Below are 27,827 nucleotides of genomic sequence, written 5' to 3' on the forward strand. Positions count from 1 at the left end.
TCTAAATACAACCTTTTATGTACAAACATTAGTTACGTTTGATACATCATCCAACATGTAAAACAGCATACAACAGATTTGTCCAATAATGTAAAATACGACTTCTCATTCACAAGACTCAGTGGCTACATTAACCTGACAACAAACTTAAAACTTTTGCATATCAAGTTCGTATTCTATCAGCTGACTGTTAGTAGTGGCACTGGATTTCGTATTCCAAAATGAAATATTATTATAACACAGCAACTGCTTTGATGTACTGATAATTATGTTTTCATTGTCTTCCTTGCTGTGGCAGTCACAGCACACTTATAAATGCCAGGGTGTTAAAATTTATTACATTGTGCTTAATGAATTCTGGGGAATTTTCCCTCATCAATGTCTATTTGAATTAACTTTAAAGGCATCTTTGGCTGTTCCAAACAAAACCACAACATTTGGTTTGTAGTCGTTTTCATTACAATGATGAAGTTGAACAGATCAGTTTCATGTCATATTGCACCATTCAGAATGTCAAAAAGGCCCAAACAATGATGATATTAAAATGCTGCCAAACACACGCACAAAAAAACCCCCAAATATTATGATCGAAAGTCGTTTCATAGTCATATTCAGCCACTCACCCCCCAATAAAATACTGACCAATGATTATGTCCATGCACGGCACCAGAATATTGGAAAAAGCAACAACAACGACAACAAAACACAACTTTTTTTTTTGATTCATTCACTTCAAAGGCTTTTGATTTGACTCATGGAAATGCTTACATTTGAGTAATACTGTAGTATTTCCATAAATCATGACAACAACAACAACGACAGTCTTGTGGGGAACCTGTACAGGCTCTCCTTGTTCATAACTGCATTCAGGGCTTTCCCAGCACTGCAATGATGTGTCACTGAGGTAAATGCCTCATATGGCCTGCTCTAATGTCTTAGATTGGGACAGCAGGCCAACACTCCCTTAAACAGGATTACGCCATGAAGCCAGCACTCTTGGTTGGAGCCCAGAGTCTCAGATGGAAGCTCTGAAAACAACTGGGCAGGCAGCAGGCTACACCTGGAAGTCAGTCCCGAAGTGTCTGATCTGGGCGTCAGTCATAGACAGATAAGTGGTCCTCATACTGGGTGAATACTGCGGGGAAAAATACATGAAAATCACAATTTAGCACATTTGTAAAATATTATCACATGAAAAATGAAAATGGTGTGATCTGATCTTGAAGTTTAGGAAACACTTGACTTTGAGTTGCTATTTATTCGGGAAGTTGTGGAATCAGAGGATGGTACTTTGATGTTGAAATGAGTAGGTGAAGTGAAGGCGGAGGGCATAAGTAAAGGGTCAGAGAATAAGTTACACTCACATGCAACACTGTGGGTTAAACAGTGCCAGGAGGTCAAAGCTGAGGTACTGTACGGAGCTTTAAAGGGATCTCTGGGCACTGGGTTATAGGTTAAAATCATTTGCATAGCAAGCATCATTTACAGAGGTAAGTCCACAGTGTGTATGAAGGAGCGGAATGAAAATGAAGTCAAACATATCGGGAAGAAGTTAGACTACAGAAAACTTACTGTTAATAAAAGTCTGAGTCAAAGAATAAAAATAAAAAAAGGTTAGTAACAAAACAGTGGTTAGCATTCAGCAGTTAGATACCTCACTGAAAAACTGCTTATACAGAAACATGAGTAAAATGTACTAAAGAGCTGATTCACAAAAAACATTTAAAAAAAAAAAAGAAAGAAAGAAAAAAGTAGCTCAATATACTGCAGTGTTTACTGCAAAAATATTTTCTTCCAAAGTTTTAAGCATCTCGGTTACAGGAGCAAACAAAGAACACATGCCACCGCCTGTTCAAAATGTGTCTCACACAGGCAAAGTAAAATCTTAAACAATGGTCCACATTCTCTCTCTCCCTCTCTCCCCCTCAAAAGGTGTTTCAAGTCTTTGGTACGCTGTGAAAGAAGTTCAAGCACTGAGTCAGCCATGCAAGCAGAAAACTTAATAAGAAAGAAACTTTAACTGTGGATTTACCAGTGTTCTATTATCTATTATTCAGCCCCAGCTCTTGAGACACAGCACACACATATAGACTATGAGCCCAACATTAAAAGCACATATCTGATGAGGATGAGGAGGCAGTTTTGCTTTTATTCAGCACCACATCATAGGTTTTGTTTTTACACATATGTAAATGTATGCCTAATGTGGATCTTCCATTAATTTGTAAGAAACAGAAATGCAGTCCAAGGCAATGGTGAAAAGAGTTAGTGTACAGAGATGGCACCGGGCTAAAAATAGATGCACTTCAGTCAATGGCCAGCAGAGATCAGTCTTCCATCACTTGCAAAGCAACACAACAGCCCTTTCTAAATGCTCAGTGTGAGGTTGACCACAGTGTATTAGACATTGCGATGTTGATGGTGCATGCTTCCTGTTTGTGCAGTGCTGAGGTCAGTAGCGCTAGCATCGTCATCACACTAGGGACACTAGAGCCTCATAGGGCCAACGCACCGAGGGAGGCGGGGATCCTCTCCCTATCAGTGGCACGTTCTCATATCGAGGAGTCCCTCCAAACAGCATGGACTGATTCCTGTGACACGAAAAGGACAAAAAAGTAGTAAGAGGTGAAACACATATTTAAAAAAACACTGTCATCTGCTATTGATCTTACATGTATTCAGGGGGTTGCATGATATTAGAAGCAGACTGAGGAGGTGGATGAAGGCTGGCCTGGCTGCCAAGGCTGCTGGTATAGCTATAGAAACTGTGTGTGTTGGACCTTCTGGGGTTATAGGATATCCGATGTGCTTGGGGGTTGAACGGGTCTTCCTCATCTATGTCGTCATACTCTTTTTCCCTGGATGAAAGGTGTGTACCCGAACACAGGCAGAAGGAGGGAACAGAGAGACCGCATGTGTTAGCACTTTACAGGACAGCGTTGCGGGCAGTACATAATGGGGTAAAGGGGTCGCTCGGCACTGACCTGCTGCCCATTAGTGTCCACACTCGGAAAATTGCACACAGCATGGTAGAGAGTGCACAGGCAGCCAGGAGAGAAAACAAAGAGAGGTAGAGGAGCCCTTCCACCCCATCGTAGCACACGCCCATCAGGGCGTCAAGATAGTTCTGGAAGAGCCGACACACAGAAAATAAATATAATATATATTAGACACACACACAGCGTCAGTGTTCAGTGAAAATATTTCCGTCTACAAATATAACTCCTGTTTTCAGAGAGACAGACAGAGAGAAGGTGTATCTATTTTTCTTAACCCACAGAGATTACATTCATAAAGTGAAGGGGGGAAAAATATATATATATTTCAGATTTATAGAGAAAAATTGCATGGCCACACAGATGCAGTCTTAGAAAAAAAAAAAGCTTTAGCTTAAGGTATTTTCTGTTGGTATTTAATTGACTCTCATAAATTCCCCGGAGGCGAACCTAACTCTAAACCTAAATGAAACATGGCTATACATAACATTACAAAACTGACAGCTAACAATAACATTTTTTCCTTCAACCATGCCCCGACAAGCTGAATAGCTGCCAGCCAATTTGTACTGAAAGATCAGGCACCACATAGAAGAGACGGAGCAGGTGTCCAAGAGATGTTGTTTGTCCCCACATTTAATTTTTAATATTTTGGAAGATAAAAGATCATTTAAGCGATTAGTTAAAAAGGGAAGATTCTGTCTGCGTGTTGGTGGAAAACAAGCAGCCTTTCAGGACAGAGACAGTGAGTGGAATGCAGAAGTCGGCCTTTCAGAGACATTCACGTTACTGTGATGACACGCATTTTACACACACATTCTTAGTTTGCTTTGCTTGTTATACTTCACTAACAAGCTCTGAGCAGCAACACACCGTGACATCACTGTCATGTGCGTTGCCACTGTTATTGAGTTAGTTACCTTTCATGTAAGGAGTGTGTGTGTGTGTGTGTCTGACCTCTCAATCCATCAACCTGCAATCCCCCTGACATTTGCCAATCCGAGCCCATGTGACAACTGGACAAACTCGCCACTGTCCATCTTGGTTTTTATCTCTATGCATTTGTTAAAATATAACACGCCTACCCACAGTACACACCATCATCATCATCATCATCATCATCATCACAGAACAGCCGTTGAGCTGATTGATTGGTTGGTCAATGTGATCTCATTCAATCAAATTCTCATTGGCTCAACAATCACCAATATTACTTCAATAAAGAGCAAAGTGCTACATCAATGGCCTTCTAGGGTTATTCTATTACTCTTGGTAGGGGAGGAACCGACTATGTGTGGACATGCTTTCACACCTCTAAACTCACCCAACCCAACAGACAGTGCCAGGTCTAACTTAGTCATCGGCATGGCTGCAGTTTGTTGAAACAAATGGCCAAAAAAGTTAGTATAAACTTGTCAAAAGTCTGTTTTCATATCACAGCTTAACAACCAAACTTGCAAAAATATTTAAGGACAGTAGGATAACTTCCTGCGTAGTTCTTCTGCTGGGATTAGGCATTGTTTTTTTTTTCTTCCAGAAAACGTATGAATATGGGCAGGTTGTCTGCTCAGAGTCTGTTGTTATGGTTTCAGTATATCATAATTAGATTAAATAATTTCATATGCAGCAAATCCAAGCTTTTTATACTTATTTAGGCTAATAAGGCTAGCAGGAAGAGTGCATTCAGTGCCTTAAGTGCACTTTGTGCAATTGTGGGGACTTTTTTCCTCCTGCAATCAATAAATCAGCTGAAGAGTAGGTACAATGTCATCCCACCAAGATGTTCTTTGGTTGACTACAGTCCGAGAATCTCTAGTGATCCAAAGGCCTACAGCATATGCTTTAATCACAGCAACAAGAAAGACTAATTTCAGTGTCGAGAGAGCTTATTTTACTTAATAGATAAAACTGTCAGGTTTTTCTATTTATTTTAGGTTCGTGAAACTGGAGGCAGTGAATGGAGCCTGTCTACCAGATACACAGCGTATTGCAGTGGTGTATATAAATATGTCAGTGTATGAGAAGTACATAGAGATAAGGTTCGAAATCAGTCAAGCTGGTCCTCCAAGTGGCTTTGAGCTACGCTAGAAAGCAGTCCTATTAAAAAGCGTCCCGGTCAGAATTTGACCTTACCTTATGTAGCCCACGGCAGTCTAGGAAGGCTGTTAGCTGGTGCACACTGAACTCAGTGGAGTTTAGCAGTCGCTGGATCCCCAAAAGGTCTCTCTGTATAACAAGGTATGAGAGGGGAGTGAATGATATACACTTCTCCACAGCCTGGTGTAATAGTGTGTCTGCCAGCCACTTACCTCAGCGGTAGGAAAGATGGGCACAGAGAACTGCAGCAGGCCCTGGATCTGGATTTGCATGGTGGTCAGAGAACGCCGGCAGATTGTCAAAGACTGCAGAAACATAATCACCCAACACATCACACACACACACAAAACATTTACCACAAACAATGAGTGGATCTTATTAAAGAGAGTATTGTTTGGGAACAGCGTGTCAACAAGTAATTTGGTGTTAAGTAAGGCTTTATAATGCGCTTAACGGAGGACACATTTCTTTCCAGACAGATAGGCCCAGATTATCCTTTGCCACCAACCGTCTCGCCCACCACCGTCCCTCCTCCCATCCCTTCCACAAAAAGCAATATTTATATCAACTAGGCCATCAGACAAAAGATCATCCCTACCTACTTAACAGGCATCGTTTTAATCCATAAATGGGTACTGTGATGATAACTAAGCATGTGGGTTTTAATAATTACTGATCGTGGATTTATCCTTAACAAATTCACTCAATACATGTCACACAACTGCTTATATATAAAAATAAATAAATAAATAAAAATCCTCATCATACAAAAAGTAGACTACCAAAAAAAAAAAAGAAGTGGAATCACACTGAATTCTCATTGAAACGTTGCGCTCAAGTGTGTGTGATGGCAAAGTGAAGCATTATTCAAGAAGGAAAATCTCCTCATCTGTATGTGGGCATCAGATACACACTGAGCAATAACTAAGAATTGTATTTGTTAGACAAGGATATATATCTAAGTCTGGTTGCCTTGAAAACAAGCAATTTCTGAATAGCAGCAGTTAAATTCCAGGGTTGTGATATTCAAGCTGCTCAGGTTTTGTTGAGATTGTGCTATTTCTTTTTTTTTTTTTTAAGGCCATTTTAATATAATCTGCAATTTGAGTGCAAATAATTAGCCTCTTTGGAACATGTGAGTGTTCTTAAAGTTGCTTTGAAATGTCACAAATACAAGAAATGATAAACAAACATGTTCTAACACTGAAATTAATTAACACAGCTTGAGTGGCCTATGTACAGTAGCTGCCTTTTTGCATGGTATAAATCAAAAATGTTTCTAATGAGAGGCCCCCAAGGCAAAGATTATGCACAGGGTAAATGATTTGGGGGACTCGCATATTAAAAACGAGTATTTTTGATTAAAGTTTACCACTTTAAGTAATTTAATCAGTGTTGGGGGTCTCATTTTTCAGAACATAACATATAATGATTTTGCTGCCTGGTATCTAACAAGTTAAAAACTCATTTTGAAATACCAATACATTTTCCAGCATGTGATTCTTGGTAAATAACTACATGTGCATGCAGACAGCCACAACTCCGGACGTTTAGTCAATACCTGTTGGAAGGGGTTTGGTAGATTCGGCCTGCAGAACAAATAATAGTGTGCAACATCTGGAAGGCGGGGGAAACAGAAAGATTAGCATGGTGGTTAACATTCAGTGACAGAGAGCTGGTGTCTGTGCAATTCTGCTTGTAAAGACAAATTACCTGCACTGAGAAAATCCTTGGTTTGGTTAACAATAAACTTGTCTGGAGACACACAGAAGTCACTCGTGCCCTGTCGAAAACAACACACAGTAATCTCACAAATTTGCGAGACGAAAGTAACGCAGTGTTCACTGAGGTCACGATATAAATCCAAATTGTTGTGCCACAACTAAGTAAAACAGACACCACTGACAGTTGCTCAGCAAAACAAATCATTAAGTTTACAACGTATTTATCACCCTTTAACTCCGCAGGAATAATACACCTGCAGGCACACACATATCCATGGAAAATGTGTGGTATGTAGCAACAGACATCAAGCATTATTGATCATGTCGAGCATGTCACGCTTTGCTGACCATGGATGAAATCACCTAAATATTTTTATGCTCTTTAATTCGTCCATGGAGAGCTGCTAATGTGCATGCATAAACAGTTATGGGTCAAGGTCATGCAATCTCTGTGCACTTATTCCCAGAAGATAAAAACATGGCTATTAAAAAGAAGGAAAAAAAAGACAAATAAACAGAATAATTTCTCACGTGCATGCATAACTGCCAGTTGGGCAGAATAACAGGCTGCAATGCAAACTGCTAAAAAATTAAAGGGATCGAGCAATGTGTTAGGATGCAGGATCTAACATAAAAGCTTTCTGTTAGGTCGTATTTATTCCTAATATAGTCTCATGTTCACGGCTGTTTATGTCATCAGGAGGTGTCTTTCAACAGCTTGTCACTGTAAAGCTCAAAGGACATTACAGTGAGCAAACCTACTTTGATTTTACAAAAGCGATGATCAACAAAACAAATGATATAACGATGCATACGACGCAACAAAGTAAAACATACTGGATTACAACTTTAAAGACAAAAAAAATAGGCCTTCATAACCATGAGTTTCGATTCCCATGTCGAACTTCTTTATTCTTTCACCTCATTTTTATGATTTTGAACACCCCCTGAACGCAGCTGCAATCACATGACATTTGTTTTCAGCAGCATGTCAGCCACTGTTAGGATGTTAGCCTTCATCTCTATCTCATTATACTAGCGGGGACATTTTGTTTATGCTGGTCTCATCAAATATGTATAAATTTGAGTATTTTCTAGGACACTGCCATCATCTACATTCTTTTCAAAAGGCACCGTGTTTTCTCACATGCAGTTTTTTAATAATGATGTGCAGGTGCAACAAGTTTGCTCGCTTGTTTTGCATGCTGTCCCACATTCAGTTTCTATTACTGAAGACCTTCTGCTATGATTCACTACTTGGTGTGGGGGACTAGCCTACCTATTAATAACTGGTCAGGGATATTTACCTCAGCTAACATCCCAACACCGAGAGAGAGCTGAATGTTAAAGACAAGCTTTGGATAAGCTGACCTGGAAGGTCAGAAGTTTAATATGGAATCATGTGTGGCAATAATAAGCTGAGCTAAGCCAAAGGCACCATCCAAGATACTGGTCATTTGGCTTTATGGCTGCAGAGAATTTGACCAAGAATCACAGCAGCTGTCTGTGATTCACACCCATGTAGTTAATTTCAAGTTAAAATCAGCTACCGCCCCCCCTCTGCTTCATCCTCTCTTCCCCTGCAAAACAGCTGTCAAATCTTGTGGGATAATCCACAGATGTGAGGTTTCTCTGCAGGAGGCAGGGAGATCAAGGAGAGGATACAGTGGGCATGAGGGATCGAGGAGGGCTGGAACAAGGGGTTGCTTTCTGTACCCCAGACAGTGTCCCTAATACGAGCACCATTAAACACGGTAAGCCCAGATGCGCCGAACACATGGTGTGCAGCCACAAAGACAGAACAGTCTGTCAGAAATAAGGAGGCCTGAAAGAGAAATAAAACTGAGCTCAACGACAGAGGAGATTTCGAAGAAAGCAGAGCTAGCAATTAGGGCGAGAAAGGTGCTTGTTTACAGAGGGGCTAAGGGCTGTGCCTGAAAGACTGGGGGGGGGTGTAATCAGCTTTACTGCATGACTGACCTCAGAAAAGAGCTCGCTGCAACTTAAACAGATATAGACACTTTATAAGCGGCTGAGATGTTCAAATGTTTGTCCACGTGTTTACTGACAGTAACACTCTTGGGAGGAATTGCATGGGATAGGGAGCAAAACACAAGAACCACTGCGGTCCAGCAGGTTGTGCACAGGGTCGAGTATGTCTGACGGATTTCACTGAATTAATTAAATCAACAAAGCAAGTGTGTTGGAGGGTTTTAAAGAAATACACTTTTTTGTTTTCTCACCACAGCTGTAGCAGTAGCAGCTCCTAGCGAGGCCCAGCTCAGGATCAAAGACAGCGCAACAAAACCCATGATCCTGCAGGAAAAGTGCAAATGGGAATGGGTGTGGGGTGGAAGGAGGAGGAGTGGGGTGGGTGACAGGGAGAATCAGATAAAATCAGTTTGTCTTTGTACCAGTGATCTTCAGCCCCCTTTTCACCCAGTTAATTTGATTTATTCTTTGGGCTTTTACTTGGAAATTGTTCTCCCTTTGCCTGAAGACAGCGGCTTAACTTGCACAGAGCACCGTATATTAGATCATACAGCGGAAATTCAATTTATTATAGAGTGATATAATGATAAATTAATTCATGATTCCCTGTTTAATTTACTTGTTAGGCCTTGATTAAAATAATAAAAAAAATCTATTCAGAGTATGTTAAATTGAAGCAAAATAATTGTTCAATAGAGGGAGTCTGACGATTTTCCATCTCTTTTGTTATTTCTGCTCTGCCGGATTCCAGTATTTTACTCGGCTGCACTTTCTGCCAGACATGATGTATTGGCTTTAAGTCACTGCAAACTGTCACTGTCAATCAAAAGTTGCCACGAGTTTTTTTGGTTTGTTAGCCTCTTGTTTTATCTGACCCCTTTTGTCTGAAAGGAGTGACAAGTTCAACGGAGTCTTAACATTGTAAAGGCGCATGTAAAATGTAAAAAAAAAGAAGAAAACATTCCATTATCAACAACAACTTCTTAGAGACCACTGGCAAACGCTTGAGAAAGTGCAGAGAGCGGGAGGTACTGTAGATAAATCAAGTAAAAAGAGAAGAATGACCCCCTGATGGATGTAAAAAGGCTGAAGAGGGCTTCGCTTCTCAACTCACTCCTCGGACCTTCTTGAAAGCACCAATAAAGCAGCCTGAGAGCGCTTAATAATTAGTTAAGGGAGCAGACTCATCCTATTCAGGCGATCAATAGGCATTAGTGAGGCCCATCAGAGAGGGATGTGAAGAGCGATCCCGAGCATCATCTGCTAACATTGACACGTACGTTGCACTAAATTGGGCAAATGGGATGGGAAGTCGGGATTGTGGATTTGCTTGTCAGACATCAGTGTTGGTTTAAATTACTGGCTGCAATTTACTGAATCAAATGTTCTTCCACTGACTCTTTCTATTGCTTTCATTGCTTTGGAATCTTGTCTCTCAAGCAGTTTGACTGAGAATATAGTGGTGTAAAGCTGCCTTTAGCTGTATGTAGAAATGAAAGGCAAGCCACTCAGGAGAGAAATAAGGCCAGTGCCTCTGTCAGGGCTATTTCAGGATGTAATACTATCATTTGTGTTGTTAATGGAGTGACCTATATGGTGCCAGAGAGGCTGACTGGTGCCCCGTCTGTCTGCGGTCTATGAGCAGAGACTGGTGAGAACAAAGAAGTACCTCAAGACAAAAAGAATGTTAAACAAAAAAAAAAGGCCTCTGAAACAAGATGAAAAGCAGATACCTCCACATAAAGAATGAGGGTACCTACGTGATGAGCAGACACTGGGAGTGTTTTGCCATCCCCAAGCACATGGCCAGGCAGATGACCAGATCCAGGATGAGCAGCAGCAGGTAAGTTAGCCATCTACAAGGCAGGAAAATAAAACACCAGTGTAACGATTCCCATCACTCACTTTCACTTACAGACAACATTACTCATGCACATGTACGAGCCTCAGGAAGCGCTGCTCCAACATATGTTCGGGGCTGAACATGTGAGATGTGTGCGTCGTATATCAGCATTCCTCTCTCCTAGTTAGAGCCCATCTGTTTCAGGTAATTTCCAGCTTCTTGGCTTAATAATTCAACACCACAAATCCATAGACATTAATTTTTAATTTTTCTTTGAGAATGTCCTTCACAGGAAGGGCTCAGCCTGGACTTCTCGTGTGTGCTTTCTGTCCAGCCGAACACGAGGGAACTCCTGCGACTCATTCCTAACTCCCTAAAAGTAACAGAAAAAATACATAAAGGATGCCACACATACAGGAAAATCCCCACGATGTTATATATTGACAGGAACTGGCTGTGGCGTACCTGTAGCATAATCGGAAATCTGTGCACGAAGGTCAGCAGAGAATATGATTCTCGCTTTTCACAAAGAAGTCCAGAGGTACTCTAATAGACTTTGAAAATAAGACTGTCCATTCCTTTTGCTCACAAAAAAAAGGGCATGTGAAACACTAAAGGAGATTGCACTTTACCTTTTCTGCATAAGCATAACTGGGGTATTTTTTCTGAGCAGAGGGACAGGGATGGATACAGAATAGAGAAGGATATAATACTGGAAAACTGAATGGGTATCTTCTTTTATTTGCCTTGTTCAAATAACACTGGAGTGGCCGTAACATTTGCTGTTCATCAATAAAACCCTGCTGCAGGCTGTTCATAGCCCAATAGCTGCATGAAATCCAATCAAGACCCGGGAGATTGGTGTCGGGCAACTGCAGTCCAAAAGAATATCTGGTGTCCGGATACAAAGAACATGCTGTGCGAATATGTTTGTATGAAATTAATGATAGGAATATTGTATCACTACCAGTGGTACAAAAGCAGTTATTTGTGCTTTGTTGTGCCAGGAACTAGAGACACTTGCTGTTACTGTAGCTGATGCAATAAGGGAAAACCTAGCAATCCAATGTATGCTGTATATCAAGCTTTCCAAAATCTAAATACATATTCTACAAGAGGTGGTCTAAGACTGCCTATCTTGTGCGTTAGTAGTGGCTAGGTGACTAAGACAGTTTTCCATAGAAACAAAGAAAAAAAAAGCCTCAGAACAAGCAAACAAAGTGATAAGCAGAGCTGTTCATTTTCTTGTTGCACATAAATAAGCAGAATGCATATCTTTTGTACATTTTGAGGCTTAATTGTAAGTGTGTGTACTCCAGCACTGGTGTGTGATGTTGGCAATACAACACTTTCACTACAATTTTTCATTCAACCAAATAAGAAGCGTAGCAGGTTGAACACAAATGCATTTTTTTTTTTATTTGCCACTCGAGTTAAACTGAATCAGCCAGAGGAATTGTTCGCACTGTGTTTCAGAATCAAAGAGTGCAGTGTACTTCTACTTACATCTCCAACACATTGGGACAGATAGGATGACATGAACGTGTGTGATGACCTGTAGGTACATGCTAGAAACCCTGCTTCCTTATTAACACTCTCTCCACGGTATGCTACGAAAATTCTTTTGCAGAAAGCACCATGCCATCCTAAATCCGTCGCCTTTTAGTGGAAACAAAGTTACTCTACAAGCACAGTAATTAACAGACTGCAAATGGTGCAAACCTTGGGGCACAACAGCATGATGAAGTTTTATGTACTCAAAAATAAAACAAGCTACAGATGCTATTAAATTGCACTTCACCTTACATTTCCCACTTAACTTACAGTTCTGAGCAGCAGCCTTTCTAGCCTCATAAATTTGCCTCTTGAGTTAATTCTGGATATTTTATTCATTTGAACTACTTATTGTTCCGTGGGTGTGTGTTTTTTTCCTGTTTATTAAATTGGATTTTTGGCCTTTTTCCTCAGTCTTTGAAAAGAACAGAGTTCATAGAAAGAGAACGACATCAAAATAATAACTGCAATCAATGTGAGCAACAGTCTGCAGGTAAGGAGATCATTTATGGTCTAATAGCTACTCTGCCATGCATAACATTCTGTGAGAGCAATATGTAATACAGCTCAAACTGCACAGTGGGAGATAAGCTCAATTTCAGCTTTCATTTATGTAGCAATCAGGAAAAATAGCTTTTCCGGTCTGTGTTCCGGAGGGAAGATCAATAAAATCCCATCTGCTCTGTGTCTGCTCTGCATCACTTATAGTCCCATTCTGAGCAGCATGTTTACTTCAGCCACACACAGACGAAATAAAATAACGTCCATCACCCCAGGGGAGTCACCAGGCTCCACCCACCTGTAATACTCAATGAAAGCCGTTTGGTCGGCAATGGCTGCCAAGTCAACATTGGCTTTGCTGATGTCTGGCAGGCCAGTCAGCTCACGAATGACATTGTTGACCATCAGCTGCATGAAGCCCAGCGCTTGGAGGTAGTCAGCCCTTTTAGCAAATATCTCATCCAGGCGTTCAAGGTGTTCTTTAAGTCCAGTTTCCACGCTGGCCAGAGATCCTGCAACCTAAAAAATGTAAGAAAATAAAAGACAATAGGAAGGGTAACAGAATAAGGAAAATAGAGTCAGAATGAAACAGGAGCATAAATACATCCATAAAACCAGATATTCTTTAAAAAAAAAAAAAAAAAGCAGATTGAAAATACATAGAGAGGTGAAAGAACCAAAGGAGCACTCCCTCGAGAAAAGATTAACTTTTCTCTTCAAGCGTGTGTTTTATTCAGATAAACAATGTTAGAGTGGAATACTGATAACAATACCAGGGAGACCTGTTATCACAGGGGTCTTTGATAGTGAGAACAGAGTGGGAGGAAGCACGGTGGAATAGTAAATACATTTTACTTTCTCTGTTTGAACAAAAACAATGTAATGCAGTAAATGCTGGCACTTTTATAGCATGAATAATACCAGAAACAAGTTAATTTTGACATGGATGCTGACAGGTGGGAAACTGAGAATCACAGCAACATTATCTTGTAGATAATTGTTTTCAAGTGACATTAAAAGCACAATTTACCTTAAAAATGTGAAGTAAAGGCCAAACCTGCCATTGAAACTGAAAATATATCACCAAAAAACTACGTTTCAGTGAGGTTTGACAGAGCGGTTTTACATCTGTCGTAAACAACAGTTTGACATTTTGGGAAATATGATTTCTTTCTGGAGGAAAGTTAAACGGGTAAATAAAAGGCTACAGCCAGCTCTTCATAGGTCAGCTTAGCGCAAACACTAAAACAATAGTTAGCATAACATCTGTCATTTTAACACTGAAGTCCAGAAAATTACCTTAAAATTGCTCAAATGGGGCGCCGCTATAGCTCACCTGGTTGAGCTGGCCGTCCCATGTGCAGGGCTACAGTCCCTATGTGGAGGTCATGAGTTCGAATCCCGCTCATGACCCTTTCCCACATGTCCTCCCCTCATTCTTCTCCCCTACTTTCCTGTCTCTCTCTGACTACGCTATCCAATAAAGGCACAAAGGCCAAAAAAATAAAATAACTTTAAAAGTTGCTCAAATGCAAGACATAGTCTGGCACATTTGTGCCTTTGTGAAGCAAAGAAGATGCAACATCATTTGTTAACTTTAAAAGTCATTTAAGATGGTTTTAGTTACTTTTAGTCTGGACAACAGTTTCCACCTATTTTCATTATTTTTGTTGAATTCAGATGACAAGATGCTGCTTGTAGAGTGCCATCAATCTTGTTTTGTTCTTAAATGATCATCACCACCAGTTTGGGTTTGGGAGGCAGACACCCTCTTTACTTTTGAAATTTGGCTTCAAGCTTTCCTCTTTGATAAAGCTGAAAGTTAGAGCTGCTCAGGATCACCTGAGCCGTCCCTTAGTTATGCTGCTGTAGGTTTAGACTGCCGGGGGATTCCCATGATGCACTGGGCTCCTCTCCTCTCCTCTCCTCTCCTCTCCTCTCCTCTCCTCTGTTTAACATTCGTAAGGTCCTTACCTTACTGTGTGAAGTGCTACGAGATGACAAATATAAATAAAATAAAATTGAATTGAATTGAAATACCTGAATGTTTAGGAGCTTAAACAAAAACAACAAGGATTTTGTCATGAATAGAGCAGTTTTAACTGTAACAGATTTACCAGAAGACAGACACACACACACACCTACTGCTATGACTTTGCAAGAGCACTTAACATTTCATTGAGAGTAGGAGATGTTGCGCTCTGTATTGTAATTCACAGCACTTTGCAGCGGTCCCACTTTCTTTATCTATTATCTTCTCTCCATTATACCCATGACTTCTTCAACAAACTCAAGAATTTCTAGTGAGACTGTTCATTCCCACACTATGAAAACTCACCACAAAGAAGATAAAACTGTATCTCTGTCTCCTTGACACTATAACATTTCAAACAGCCTTGATTAAATTTTACTGAGTCGATGTTTCTGATGGTTTGTAAGTAAGACCCAAGAAAGAGTATCCTGGCGAAGATGCAGCAGAGATACAGGCCCATCCTCCACTCCAGCAATCCCACGGGGTTGAGTGTGTGATTGCCAGTAAACTGCTCTCACTCCCCACCGCTATGTTCATCATCCCTCACAGTTCCTGCCACAACGCCTAAAATCTTATCTGCAAGCCAGTCTGCCTGACTGTGAGAAATGGGATCCATCAGCTAGCTGCTCTGGGTGATCCACATTTCCCTAATCTGGACTGTCCCGTCTTCCTTTAAAATGGATTAAAGCTCGCTTTTACTGAAAGCGGGTCACAAGGAGGATTCTCCATATTGGATACGCCTGTTAAATGAGACTGACTGATTTGAGGCTCACAGCAGCTCTGCTCGAAATGCCAATTTTACATGCAACTGAACTGTCCTGCTTAATGCTTTCAGTGATTTTTATACAAGATTTACTGTAATAACTGTGACAATAAAACAATATATACGATGGCAGCACTTTAAAGTCAAGCAAGGTTATACAATGAGAAACAGGACCCTGAGGAGAGACATTTAAAGGGAACTGATGTATGGTGCAGAAAATAGCAATCATTTTGTTCCAAGAGTCACGAGGCAGCTTTCACTTTCAAAAAAAAAAAGAGCCATACGTAAGCGAGTAACCACTGTTGTAAATTGGAAACAGACATTTTGATATAGTGTGATTGCCATGTTTTCTCATCCTTTATTCCCTAGCAGCACTGAAGAGCCCTTAATACTGCAACCTGAACGCTGGAAATATGGCTGAAATATTGAATGTCTGTGAACAATCAAAAGCCCCCTTCAATAGCAAAGGCAGGATGGCCCTCCTCATCAAATCTTTCCTTCTATGACACATGATAATCCCTGGCAGAGTGTGAGAGTGCATATTTTATGACGAGGAGAACCTCAAAAAGCCATCAGGAGAGCCAAACAGCTCCGAGTGTAAACCATCAACCTCTCGAGAGCCTTGAGAAGCAGAGATGTGGCTGCTCCTGTTCCTATTTACTGACAAAATGTCTTTAAGGCTTTGAATTAAAGCAAACTTCTCCAGTGATTACTTTTGAACCAAGTTAACAGAAGCATAAATGAAAGATGAAAAAAAATAATAATAATGGGGAAACGAATAAAGAACAGGAGAGAAATGACTATAAATCACAAAACTAAACACAGACTAATGCACCTTTGGCGTTATAGGATGGCCAGCTCATCAGCTCTGTAAGCGGAGGACATGACATCAAGCTATAATTCTGCATGTGAGAAAGCCTTTGTCTCCCCAGGGAACATCTATGCTTCTCATGCTGCCATAGTATACATCATGCTATGGGACCAAATCAATACCTAGATACCTAAGAGACAGTCCATAGCAAGGATGCAGAATCATCACAAAGTACTACACCCTTTCCCAGGTTATTTATTATACCAAGTTGAAAATAAAGCAGCCTAATACAATAACTCAGAAATATTGTATCTGCTTGCCTTTATGAAGGGTGTTATTTTCCGTTTTTGTTGAAACTCCTTTGGAGATGCGTTGATTTAACTTTATGGACATTTTTGGAGGTTGTAGTTTGTGGTGCTGCTGAATAATAGTGCATTATACTGAGAAATGTTTCTGGTTATCTACAACCACATATATAGCAAATGTGGCTGATAGCACAGACATTTCTCAACATAATGCACCATTATTCAGCAGCGTTGCAAACTACAACCTCCAAAATGACCATAAAGTTGAATCAACACACAACGGGTTCACAAATTTTCGAGCACTACTGTATCTCAGTGAAGGCTGACTAAACCGAGGGTCCAAAATGACCATTAAATTGAATTAACACCTTTTCTAAACAGTTTCAACAGCAGCAAAAAAAAAAAAAGAACATATTTATAAATGTATTAGTTTACTGCAGGGTGTAAAAATAAAGCATTTCCATATCCATCCATCCATATCCAAATCTGTTTTCTCTTTATGTGCAGTGATAGTCAGCAGCATACGCTAATCTGTTTGTGTCCATACATTAATGCAATAATGTGTGCATATGAGCCCTTCAAGTGGAAGCGTGATACTGACACGATCATGCCCACAAACACACGCATGCAGTCCAGATAGTAAGACTGAGCGAGATGGAAATAGGAGAGGCTTAACATCCATTAGTGCACTGCAGATGGGAGTTAATCCTCTTCTTGCTCATTGTGATTATTGCTTCTTGCAAGGCCTTCCCTGTCCCTCCTCCACCCTAAGCCTCCAAAATAACTTCCCTGAATGCAGGTCAGGAGTTGCATAGAAATATTCCCTATTTACAAATCCTGAGACAGCAGTCACCTCAATTCCTTCACTGTAACAAAAAGTGGATATAGACCCCCTGCAGTGTGGCGCTGCTTTGAGACAGATGTACACCTCATTATTATAGCAGGATCAATGGTGTCTAGCAGCTGTAAAACAGTGCTTCCAAGCAGAGTGAGACACTAAGCCACGAGATGATCATGCCTTTGCCACCAAAATGCTGGCAAGTGTTGGTAATATAAGTATGGGGTGAGCATTTATTCACAACAAAATTAGTGTTCTTGTTTTACACAACTCTTGACACTTTTATTGCCTGGTCAGCTCACACTGAATCTGCTGGAAAAATTGTTAAATTGCAAGTGTTATAAATAAAAACCATTCCCTAGACCACATTTAATGCTTATGATGTTATAATTGTAGATTGTAGAGCAAAGCTTGGCATTCGTCCCTCACCAGATTGTTGATGCCACCCAATGTGTGATTGGCATTGTAGAGTGAGTAGGTCAGCTGGTACACCCCGTCGTTGGTCTCACTGTTCCCATAGAAACCCACTCCTACAGCAGAGCTGCGAAAAGGAGGAATCGAGATGAAATAAATGAGTAAACAAACACAGTTAATTTGCGCTTCATCATGCCTATTCTTGACCATGGACTGAATGAGGTTGTTAAGACATGTTATTCATAACACCAAGAGCAAAAATGCAAAAAGGGAATTTTAAAAAGAAATCATGCCAGTTCTGTATTTGTAAGACGGCTTAATGAAGTATGTCTTAGAATATATTTTGTTCTGTTCTGCTTGCCTCTCTCATCTCTCCACCTTGCTGCCATATGGGCTGGGATGTTGTGAAACTGGAGCAGCTAGAATAAAAAAAAAAAGTATATGTGTGTTTCCATATATATTAACTGCTATATATTAAACATACTAAACCTCTATGTTCTGCAGTAAATTTGAATCTGTTGACCAATTCCCAGCTAAAGCCACATCAAAATTCTGTTTGACATCTGAAAGTGTATCCAGGTGGAACACACAGAATCCCTGTTCCTCACCTCCGTGCAGCCTTTTGAGACTGTGTCTGAGCCTCTGCAACAGGAAGGATTAGTGTCCCTCCTAACCCCCAGAGCCACTGGACCCCTACTGCTAACAGTCTACAGTACCATGAGCAATGGTATAATTTCGCCATACTCGACTGCAGTAAGGTCATTCTACACAAAGGTGAGACACTTTTGACTGCACTGGGGGGTGGGGGGTTCCACAAAACAGGGAACTCATCAATCACACTCCAGATAGCAGCAGAACAGAGCTGAACTGTTGTTTCTGGGATACACAAAGGTAAACTAAGTCTTAGTTTACTCTCACTGCGACTCGTATATTGAGGACTTTTAACACCATCTGTGCTGCAAAAGAACAAAAAATTCAAACACAAACAGTCAGGTAGACACATGGCCAAGGCTAAAATCCTCTTCAGCGAAACAAAGTTAGGTTAGTAGAAGTTTGATAAGCTGATGTGGTGTTTTGATTTGAATTTAGAGTCCAATATATGCTGTCGGGGAGTGTGTGATAACAGCGGTGTGAATTCTAACGTCTCTGCCATTAACTGGAAGTGAATTCAAATTAAAAGATGAGAGTGACTGATCATCACTCTACATTAAACGGTCTTCATTAGAACACATATTTTACCATTTCACCAAAAACGACTGTGTTGCGTTTACTTTCCCTCTCATTCACTCTGTGTGCAAAAATATGTTAATAACTCAGTGGTGTAACTTGTTGCCCAGGTGTTTCCTTTTTGCACGGATTGTTCACATATAAAAGAGCAGTGGGTGTCAGTGGGTACTTTCATTTCTTTCTGTCTTTTATGTGTTGAGATTGCAATCGCAGCCAGAAGGCATAAAGCAACACCAGAGAACCGACTATGACAGAAAAACAGCTCATCTGCAAGACGAGAAAACATTTAGTTTTGTCAGTGAGTCGTAGAGCTGTGCATCAAAGGGCAATGTAATCGAATATTAGATTTTATCACTTTTATTTCCTTTGAAAAATAATCTGTTTAAGTACTTTCGCACATTCAGTCTGAAAAATGTTAACAAAATGTATGTGCATATGAAAAGTGTGGAACAGGCAGTTTGTCTCTTTGTCATGTTTCGATCACAATTTTCACAAGTAAAAACATTCAGTTTCACTCTACTCTTTAGATACTTTTGGAGGACATGTAGGTGTGTGTTATTTGTTGAGTTCGCCAGCATCCCACAGCATGTCATCTTCGAAGTATAATGAAGAAGACTGCCTGTTTCTTTTCTACTGAACTAGTTCCCTCTGGTTATGATTAGGGGCATTGGGGGCATTTTCTATTCAATCCAGTCTGAGCAAAAGAATAAAATGAAATAAAATAAAATAAGACACAATTACGGTAATCTTCGCGACCCAAACTGCATGAACGTGGTTATAAAATTACTTCATTCAGCTGGTTAAAAGAAACTTAATTTACTCCATTCACTCTCCAGAGGTCAAAAATAATCATCCGCGGAAGTGCAGCAGCTCTTAAGTCCTTTCAAATCCTTCTACAGTGCAACTGAAATGCAATTTTTTTTCTCAAATATCACACTGAATTAAAAGCTGTAAAAAGTCACCGGAAGAGTCATGATGAACAAATAGATCTTTTTAAAATGACATGGAAGTCCAAGGAATTACTGTATGTCTCTACCCATTGTATGTAGCAGCACATGACACAGAGGAGAGCTAAAAAAAAACATGCAGTTTTTAGGCAAGAGTTTCTATTTTTCATCAAATCCAACTTTCTGATATGTTCAGTTAAACTCATCCTGCTCTTGGTCAGAACTTCCACCAAGAAACAACATCAGTGAGCAAGCACATGAGTTTAAACAATAAAAACCTCTCAAAAATTAGTGGAAGTCAAGTTTTTTTTTAATGTTATTAAACTTGTCTGTATGGTGTTTTTTATATGCTTGAAGATACACAGTCTCAAAAACAGTATTTTGGGGTTTTATATGGAACAAAATCAAGGAATCAATCCTGCCAACTTATGAGGTTTGACTTTTTGTATCATTAACCTTCAGAATCAGTTTCTAGTTCAAGTATATATGGTTCAATTGCTCCAGTATTACAACTTGTCATTTTTGTAGTGTAGAGTTGTTTTATGCTGTTTAAGCAGAGAATGAGGTGAGCTGAGGTGCTTGAGCTACAGCGAGTGGTAAGGAGTGGTTGGACAGATAGGACTTCGCAGAGTTGCAGCTAAGCCACTTGAAGGCATTAAGGATTCTTTTCATGGGGGAAATAAAACTTCCAAATATGTAACTTTAATGCATGGAAATGAGTTTTTAGGGATTTAATCAGTGAGCAGAGAGGGACTTTAAAAGGAACACAGTCTCAAGCCAAAGATAACATACTATTAACAATTAGCAAATTTTATCCGGTGGGAGTAAAACTCACTGCACATGTTGTTTTAATCCACTAAACTTCACCTGCAATGTAAAGTCTCTTCAATCCCATATTTATTCATGGCTAGATTATTTAAGTGGTTGCCGTATGAGGTACTTTATTTGTTTAACTGAACTGCAACAAGCGTCTACACAGAGAGCGGAGAGCTCTTAGCACAGACTGTATGCCGGTGCCTCTTTACTAAACAACATCATGCCTAATCACTTAGCGTTACAACAGCCCCGTGTGCTGTGGCAGCGGCTGAGAGTTAACCAAGTTAAAGCCCAACACCGTCACAAGATTAGACAGATCTGTACACAAATTCAATCAAGCCTGTCGGGGACCCATTTGTTCTCTTTCACTTCTGCCAGAACATTTTTTTTAATCAAAGAGTATTAAATCATACGCAGAAGTACGACTATGTCAGACAACGTGGCTCTGGAAGTTTTATAGAAGCTCCCTGGCAGATTTTGCTTGCACGGATTGTCATTACAAGCAAAATGCCAAAAAAAGAAATAATAAATCCGAGATGGTTAAAACATTTAAATGAATAAATGTTATGGGCGTGATTTAGCAATCTGATCACTGCTGATGATGTGACCTGGCAGAACTACAGCAGCTTTACTAGCCCCATGTGTATCCTTTAGGGTGAAAGTGGTCAAGCTCAGTGACAAGCAGGTTTGGTTTATGCACAGTGGTTGTTTTCAGTGTAACCTACAATGTTGTCAACTTACCTTGGAGGAACTAACAAATCTGACACTGTAATAAAAAAAGGCATAAATATCCAGCAGTTGTTTGATACCTATTAGAATGTTGAGTATAATTTTCTTCCACACTCCCAGGCTTTATTGGAGCTTTGATAACCAAACCAACATTAGCTACTACTCATCCAGACATTATCTCAATGAATACCTGGATTAAACTTTTAGTAGATTTTTTATTATTATTTCAAAAAAGGAATGATCATTCGACAATGACAAACCCAATGTCTCACACTCACCATATGATGAGACCTGTGATGACAGCGACCCAGGTGACACAGCAGGTATTAGGCCTTTTGGTATCTTCATCTATTTCTTTGCGGCAGCAGCACAAGCACACCAGGAATATTGCCAGAACCAGCAGGCTCAGACCAAGACCCACGGCACCAACACATGCTAGAAATATCAAAGACTGGGGCAGAAAAGGAGAAAGAAGAAGAAAAGAGCCAAAAAAAATAAAGATGCCATCTGTTAAAAGTCATGATTAAGACGTGATTTTATCCTGAAAATAAGTCAAGAGCTTTTCAGCATATTGTATCCTCAAATGTCTATAAAGATACAAAGAGCTGTGATGTGTGGTCTCGGGGTGTCAGGCTAGCTGACCCCACCGCCCAGAAGGTCGACTGCTGAGTGAAAACAACCCACCGGCATCAAACAACACTCAAGTGAGGAGATATTTTTTTGAGGTTAGTGTGTGGTCATCTCATTCATATCATCAGCATTATCACTGGATAGAAAACAGAAGTTGGTGGTCATGGGGCACACACAGCTCACAGAGAACCTCTGTGTTTTCTGCCAAGTGCCATAGCAGAACTTGGAGTGTGGCTTTGAGGAAAACAGCAATGATCCCGGGCTGTGTGAGGGGAGCACCATGTGACACAACGGCTTTCATTCAGTCTTGTGATTTCTGAGAGCAGAAAATATTTGAAGGCTGAAGGATAGAAAGAAACAGAAGGAGACTGATGTAGAGCAGAAATACTTCACACAAATGGCTTGGTTGCAGACACTGTATATGAAACTACATTTCAGACTATTTAAACTGTAAACAAACAGATACAGAATTGTTAGTGAGCATTGAGGCAGATTATTTGCATCAGATTAACCCGTGTAGTATATATATATATATACACATTTATACAAGCTTACTTCCTTGTCAAAAATGTGCTGTGACCATTTCATGGAGGAAACTTTCCTGCTGTTTTAAGCAGCTCTTTTTCCACTATCCTGTTGTACGACAACAGACTCAATAATTGATCGGTTTCTCTATGCACCCTCATCAGAAAACAAATACCCAACCATCTTGACTAATGCATATACACTAGTATTGGGGCTGGCTACAACTTTCAGCCTGGTGTCCGTATTGGAACGAAAGTATTCTGGCTGCTTTTCTTTATGATTGCCAGGAATATTTTGTGGGTTTGGATTCATAATGTTTTAGCTCTTGCTTAGTGTAAAAACAAACCAGAGACAAGCATGACCTTGATTTTACTTGCAAATGATATGCATTGCAAGTTTAAATGCCCACAGGTTCAGAGAGCCCCTGTCTGGCTGACTAAGCAGAGCTGTTCCATGACTATGTTTGTGGCTAATTTTTTCATTTGGATGGCATTGACACCGTGACTGAATGTGAATTGCAGGCCTGTTGTTTTGCATATTCTAACAAAGTCCTATATTGTTCAAACTCTGTTCCAAATGATGTTGTCCTGTTTTGCTCTTAGTTTCACTAAACAGGTAGCTTAGCAATTACTATATTGTTCACCAATTAGAAATCGAATCATCAAACATTATAGTCTACCACAGTTGATTATTGACTTCCAACATCGCAAAGAATGAATGAAAGATCATGTTGTAATAACTATTACATCAGCTGCCGACTGACACACAGCACTTCACCCACTAAAACCAAAAATCAATCAATCATGCCCTAATTAGAAAATACAATTAAAGAAAATACAGCTGACGTTACATCCAATGATGACATCAATTGCATCTTGAAGTAAATAGGTCAGTCAATGGTGCCAGCTGAGCTGACCCACCTTCACTGGCACCCAGGCCAAACTCTTAATCCAATGATTTGCTAATTGTTGGTTTTGGAGGGCACCGCTGAAGAGCCAAGTCGCTGTGTGTAGTGTCTGATGGTTTCAAATCTGGTTGGGTTTTCTGTCGCTACAACTCAGTTCAGGCCCGTCATAAGCACAATGCTGCCAGTTGCGCACACTCCTCTAATTTTCCACTTCGCTGTTTTCTAATTAGACATGCAGGCACTTCAATTTCCAGGGGATGCAATGTCATAACAAGGCAACAGATGCATAAAAGAGAGTAAAAAAAGACACAAAACAACTACGGTACGGTCATTGAGCTAAAGGTCACTGATCTTTTATCTTCCTAAAAGGATGTTTGTATAAAGTAGGCTTAAGCGTGCCTGTCTAATTTAATTAAACAGCAAGCCTTAGGAAATGTGTCTGTCGCTGTTCTGCATTCTCCACTTTTCTCAGGAGACACAGATCAGCATGCCAAATGAAGAACATGAGTTATTTTCAGGTTTGAGACTGTGTCAGCCCTGCAGAATACCACAGCCTCTGTGACTTGTCAGTGACTGGCGCTCAGCTGAGGCACTGCTGGGGTTCAAGGGTGGACTTTGACACGAGAAGAAAGAAAAACAGCGCTGGATCCATATCAAAGCAAGAGAAGTTCTCAGTAATGTTTTTTTTTGTATTGAGAGATGACCTTGATTCAAAGGAGCACGCACTGCCACTTGGATACGCACATAAACACTTTGTGTATTACTTGGAGACTCACGTGAAGTTGTTGAATTTTTCAAAAAGATATAATGAGTGTAAGAAATCTTTTTCAAGTGCAAAACAAGATCAGCACTGTTGCCCTTTTGGTGTCAGTAAATATGTGCACAGAGGTTTAAATTACATTAGGAAGCAGTACTTTTTGTTACACAACGTATGAACACAAGACTTCTATTTGTCGGAATAAGTTTACTAATGTAACATTAATAGCCTGACTCATATGAACGCAATAAGCAAATTGTAATTACATTTATGCCTGTCAAACTATGTAACCCCTTTGTGATGCCATGTGACCTTTTTGGCATTGCAGTGTACTCTGGGACGATGTTCAACTTTTATAGAAATGTTATAACTAGCTATGTTTCGAGCTATCATGTATTCTGAATCTGTATTTCTCCACTGAAGCTATGATCCTGTTTATTACATGGCCAATTAAAACTGGCTTACAGACTAGGAGACAGCTGAAACTCCTCTATTCTATCAATTAAGATTCTTACTTTAGATACATGCCGTACCAACAACATCCACACATGATGCATACAACATTTCAGGACATGGACAGAGCGTGGACGAGACTGTCCACGTCACAGTAACTGACCAATTATACTCAGTTGCACACAAGTCCAACCTCTTGGCCCAGCCCAAGAAGATAAATGTGAATCATTTCCAGATATCAGGGCTCTTCTGGTAGAGATCTCGCGAGAGCTGCATCACTCAGAGCCCAGCGCTGCCTCACTTTACCTGTGTGACCTAAATAAATTCTGCATCTGTGAACTGATGATTTCTCCAGTTTGTTGTTGGGCTTCCAACTAAAGAATCGGGCTGACAGACATTTGAATCAAGTATAGATTGAATGCAAAGCAGCTAGAAAGACATGAAAAGATAAAAGTGAAGTGAATAACATAAAGAGATCTTCTAAACACATCAAAGCCGTGATAGATTGCAAATTGAAAACTATGGCAACAGCTAAGCATGAGCATCCAATATTTGCTTCCATCAAACTGTGTGTTTTATGGATAATGGCTGCTGTCCTAGCTGCCCACAGCCAGTCCCCATCACTAAACATGGAATTTACATTCACCCTTAAATGACTGTGTAAATGTACTCTGGGGAAATTATCATTCACAGCAAAAACGGTTTGTATCTTTTAGTCATTTCTCTCACAATCAAGTCTTGCTTAAAAAGAAAAATTGTGGGAAGGACAAAATCCAAAATCCCCTCCAGCTGTGAATGTGTTCTTTATGGTGTAAGGATGAGCAGTCTTCCCGTGTGTTTTCAAAGCCGGGACGGGGGACAGAAAGAAAAAGAACAACCTTAGTTGTGGGTATGGTGGGGACTGTATAGCTCCAATAAAGAACAGCTTAGTGAATATAGTATCCGAGTGTTAAATCATATAACAGATATAAAAAGATTTGTCAGATCTCACAAAGAATTGTGTAAATACATACAGAAAACATACATGCTGCTGGATATTGTTGTTTACCTCTTGGGGTAGTTCATGTACTTAATACAGATCATGTGTTATCATGTGATAACTGTACCGAGTTCTGGGTTCTCACTTCCTGATACTGGGACCAGACATGTAACGCAGCACCACTGATGCGTCTAAGGAAAGACACACTCCATCATTCAACGTAGGAGTTTGTCTTAAACGACTTTCTGTTGACCTGTACATTTAAATATGTTTACCACTCTTTTTTGAAAGTTAGTGGTCCACCACACTACATAGTTTGGGGTTTTTTTTCTACTGGGATTTTTTTTTTTTTTTTTTGAAAATACGTGCGCTTTTACGCACAAGTACAGTTACCAACCTGCTGATAGCTCGCCTCCTCCGGTTTGAAAGTGTTGTCGACCGATTGGAAAAAGAAATTGAAGTGAGGGAAATTGTGCAGCCAGTATGTCCACCACGGAGGAACGTAATCAAGCCTTGCGGTGGCCATTACTGCTTTAAAAGTCAATCCACCAAACCACAGCCGACAGGCTTCCCTTTGAGACCCTGGCACGCAAATATTCCTAGGTTTTTGCGAAAAGCGAAAATAAAAATATAACAGTAATAAAAACAAACAAACAAAAAAACACCGCGGACTCAGTGGGGGTTACAATTACCACAGAGTATCAAAACGAAAGTTCTTCTTTTGCCATTACAGCTCCAGAATAAGGCTGAATATCACTTCTTCCCTCTTCGGTTCCCATACTTGTGTGTCAACTGCTGAGTTGCACAACTACTGTAAAGTACAGTGCCGGTCAGTCGGGCGTTTGCATCCGAGACACGGGATCGAGTGACGAAAGGAACCTGCCTCCTTTCACACAGAAGGCGTGACAACCGCTCTGTAGTGGAGCGGATGAGGCCCACAGCATCAACTTATGACAGTCAAACAGCAACACAGACTGACAGCAGCGTGCATGTGGAGGGTTTGATCAGCTGAACTGCAACATGAAAATAGACAATAATAAAACAGAGCAAACTTCCAGATGACGTTGCTCCACAAGGAAGTCAGGAACCTGTTGGTTCATCTCCACATAGGAAGCAACATGCTTTTTCTTTTTTTTCACCAAGAAAACCCTACATTTTAATCACTCTTTAAGGCAGTATAAAACAAAGCAGCTCTGCACTCCATCTGGCCCCAACTTGTAGCTGCTGCTTAAGATGCAGGAGTATTCAGTGCACTATTTATGACTTGTGCTGTTAATGTCTGACCTCTTGTGGACAATGAGGCGCACTGAGGTGAACAATAATGAGGATGGTAATGAGCTGCTGCAGCCTTTAGTGCAGACTGTTGGCTTCTGCTTTTATTTACAGTGTGATGGTTGTTTTTCAGTGGTGGGAGCTGCATTTACACCTGTATCAGAATCACCACACTAACTGTAATACATGTGCAGGGATTTATTTGGGAGTCTCGGGGAGAAAATTATTTTGAGCTCACTATGGCAAACCACAGCATGGCACATACAAATTTCTTTTTGGCCAGAGGTGTGCTCCGTAGAGCTGCTAAAACACAGAAGTAAATAAGTATCACTGTGATTTATTTTATTTTATTTTTGCAGCATTGCATATAGATACTTTATTTCTATGTATAGAGGAAAATAAGGGTTGGTCAGTAAGTATGTTAACTAGCACTGGATGCCAAGGTTGTGCAATTAGCAGCATGAGTGGGGTTATAATCACCTGTTTACATGTCAGGCAAAGTGCTGGCTCCCGGGAAGAGCCTGATGATAGGGGGAAGCTGACACTAGTGCCAGTGTGCTGATATCATGTCTCAAAGTGTCTTTGAACAGAGTGAAACATGGAGTCTAAACCCTGGCAGGATGGAAGGCAGCTGATATATAAAACATAAGAAACATAAAAAATGGATGCAAATGCAATGCTTATCAAACAATTTGATTGCACAATAGATGCTAGA

General features: G+C 40.3%; 1 protein-coding gene across 2 annotated transcripts; it reads right to left on the bottom strand.

Annotated features, from left to right (window-relative positions):
- On the bottom strand, nt 1-26,412 carry LOC103361237 (protein tweety homolog 2-like). 2 transcript variants are annotated; one of them, XM_008287265.1, is made up of 14 exons: nt 26,238-26,412; nt 21,868-22,040; nt 17,886-17,997; nt 13,006-13,226; nt 10,570-10,665; nt 9,061-9,133; nt 6,807-6,876; nt 6,655-6,710; nt 5,306-5,398; nt 5,130-5,222; nt 2,985-3,127; nt 2,781-2,858; nt 2,513-2,591; nt 1-1,135 (listed from the first exon to the last, which is right to left on the bottom strand). In XM_008287265.1, the coding sequence occupies exons 1-14, from the start codon at nt 26,364-26,366 to the stop codon at nt 1,055-1,057; spliced, it is 1,497 nt and encodes a 498-aa protein (XP_008285487.1). In that variant the 5' UTR covers nt 26,367-26,412; the 3' UTR covers nt 1-1,054. The 2 variants fall into 2 exon arrangements, with proteins under 2 accessions (XP_008285487.1, XP_008285486.1); XM_008287264.1 differs by having other exon boundaries at nt 2,673-2,858.
- Nucleotides 26,413-27,827: the final 1,415 nt, after the last annotated feature.

This window comes from Stegastes partitus, unplaced genomic scaffold (assembly GCF_000690725.1).
Source record: "Stegastes partitus isolate 25-593 unplaced genomic scaffold, Stegastes_partitus-1.0.2 Scaffold493, whole genome shotgun sequence".
NCBI classification, from domain to species: Eukaryota; Metazoa; Chordata; class Actinopteri; family Pomacentridae; genus Stegastes; species Stegastes partitus.

Excerpts from the sequence above, each read along its gene's own strand:
- LOC103361237 (XM_008287264.1), bottom strand. The coding sequence starts at position 26,366 with ATGGCCACCGCAAGGCTTGATTACGTTCCTCCGTGGTGGACATACTGG. Across the intron at positions 22,041-26,237 it reads AGGAGGCGAGCTATCAGCAG|TCTTTGATATTTCTAGCATG; the intron begins GTTGGTAACTGT and ends TTTCTGCCCCAG. Across the intron at positions 13,227-17,885 it reads TGGGTGGCATCAACAATCTG|GTTGCAGGATCTCTGGCCAG; the intron begins GTGAGGGACGAA and ends TACATTTTTTAG.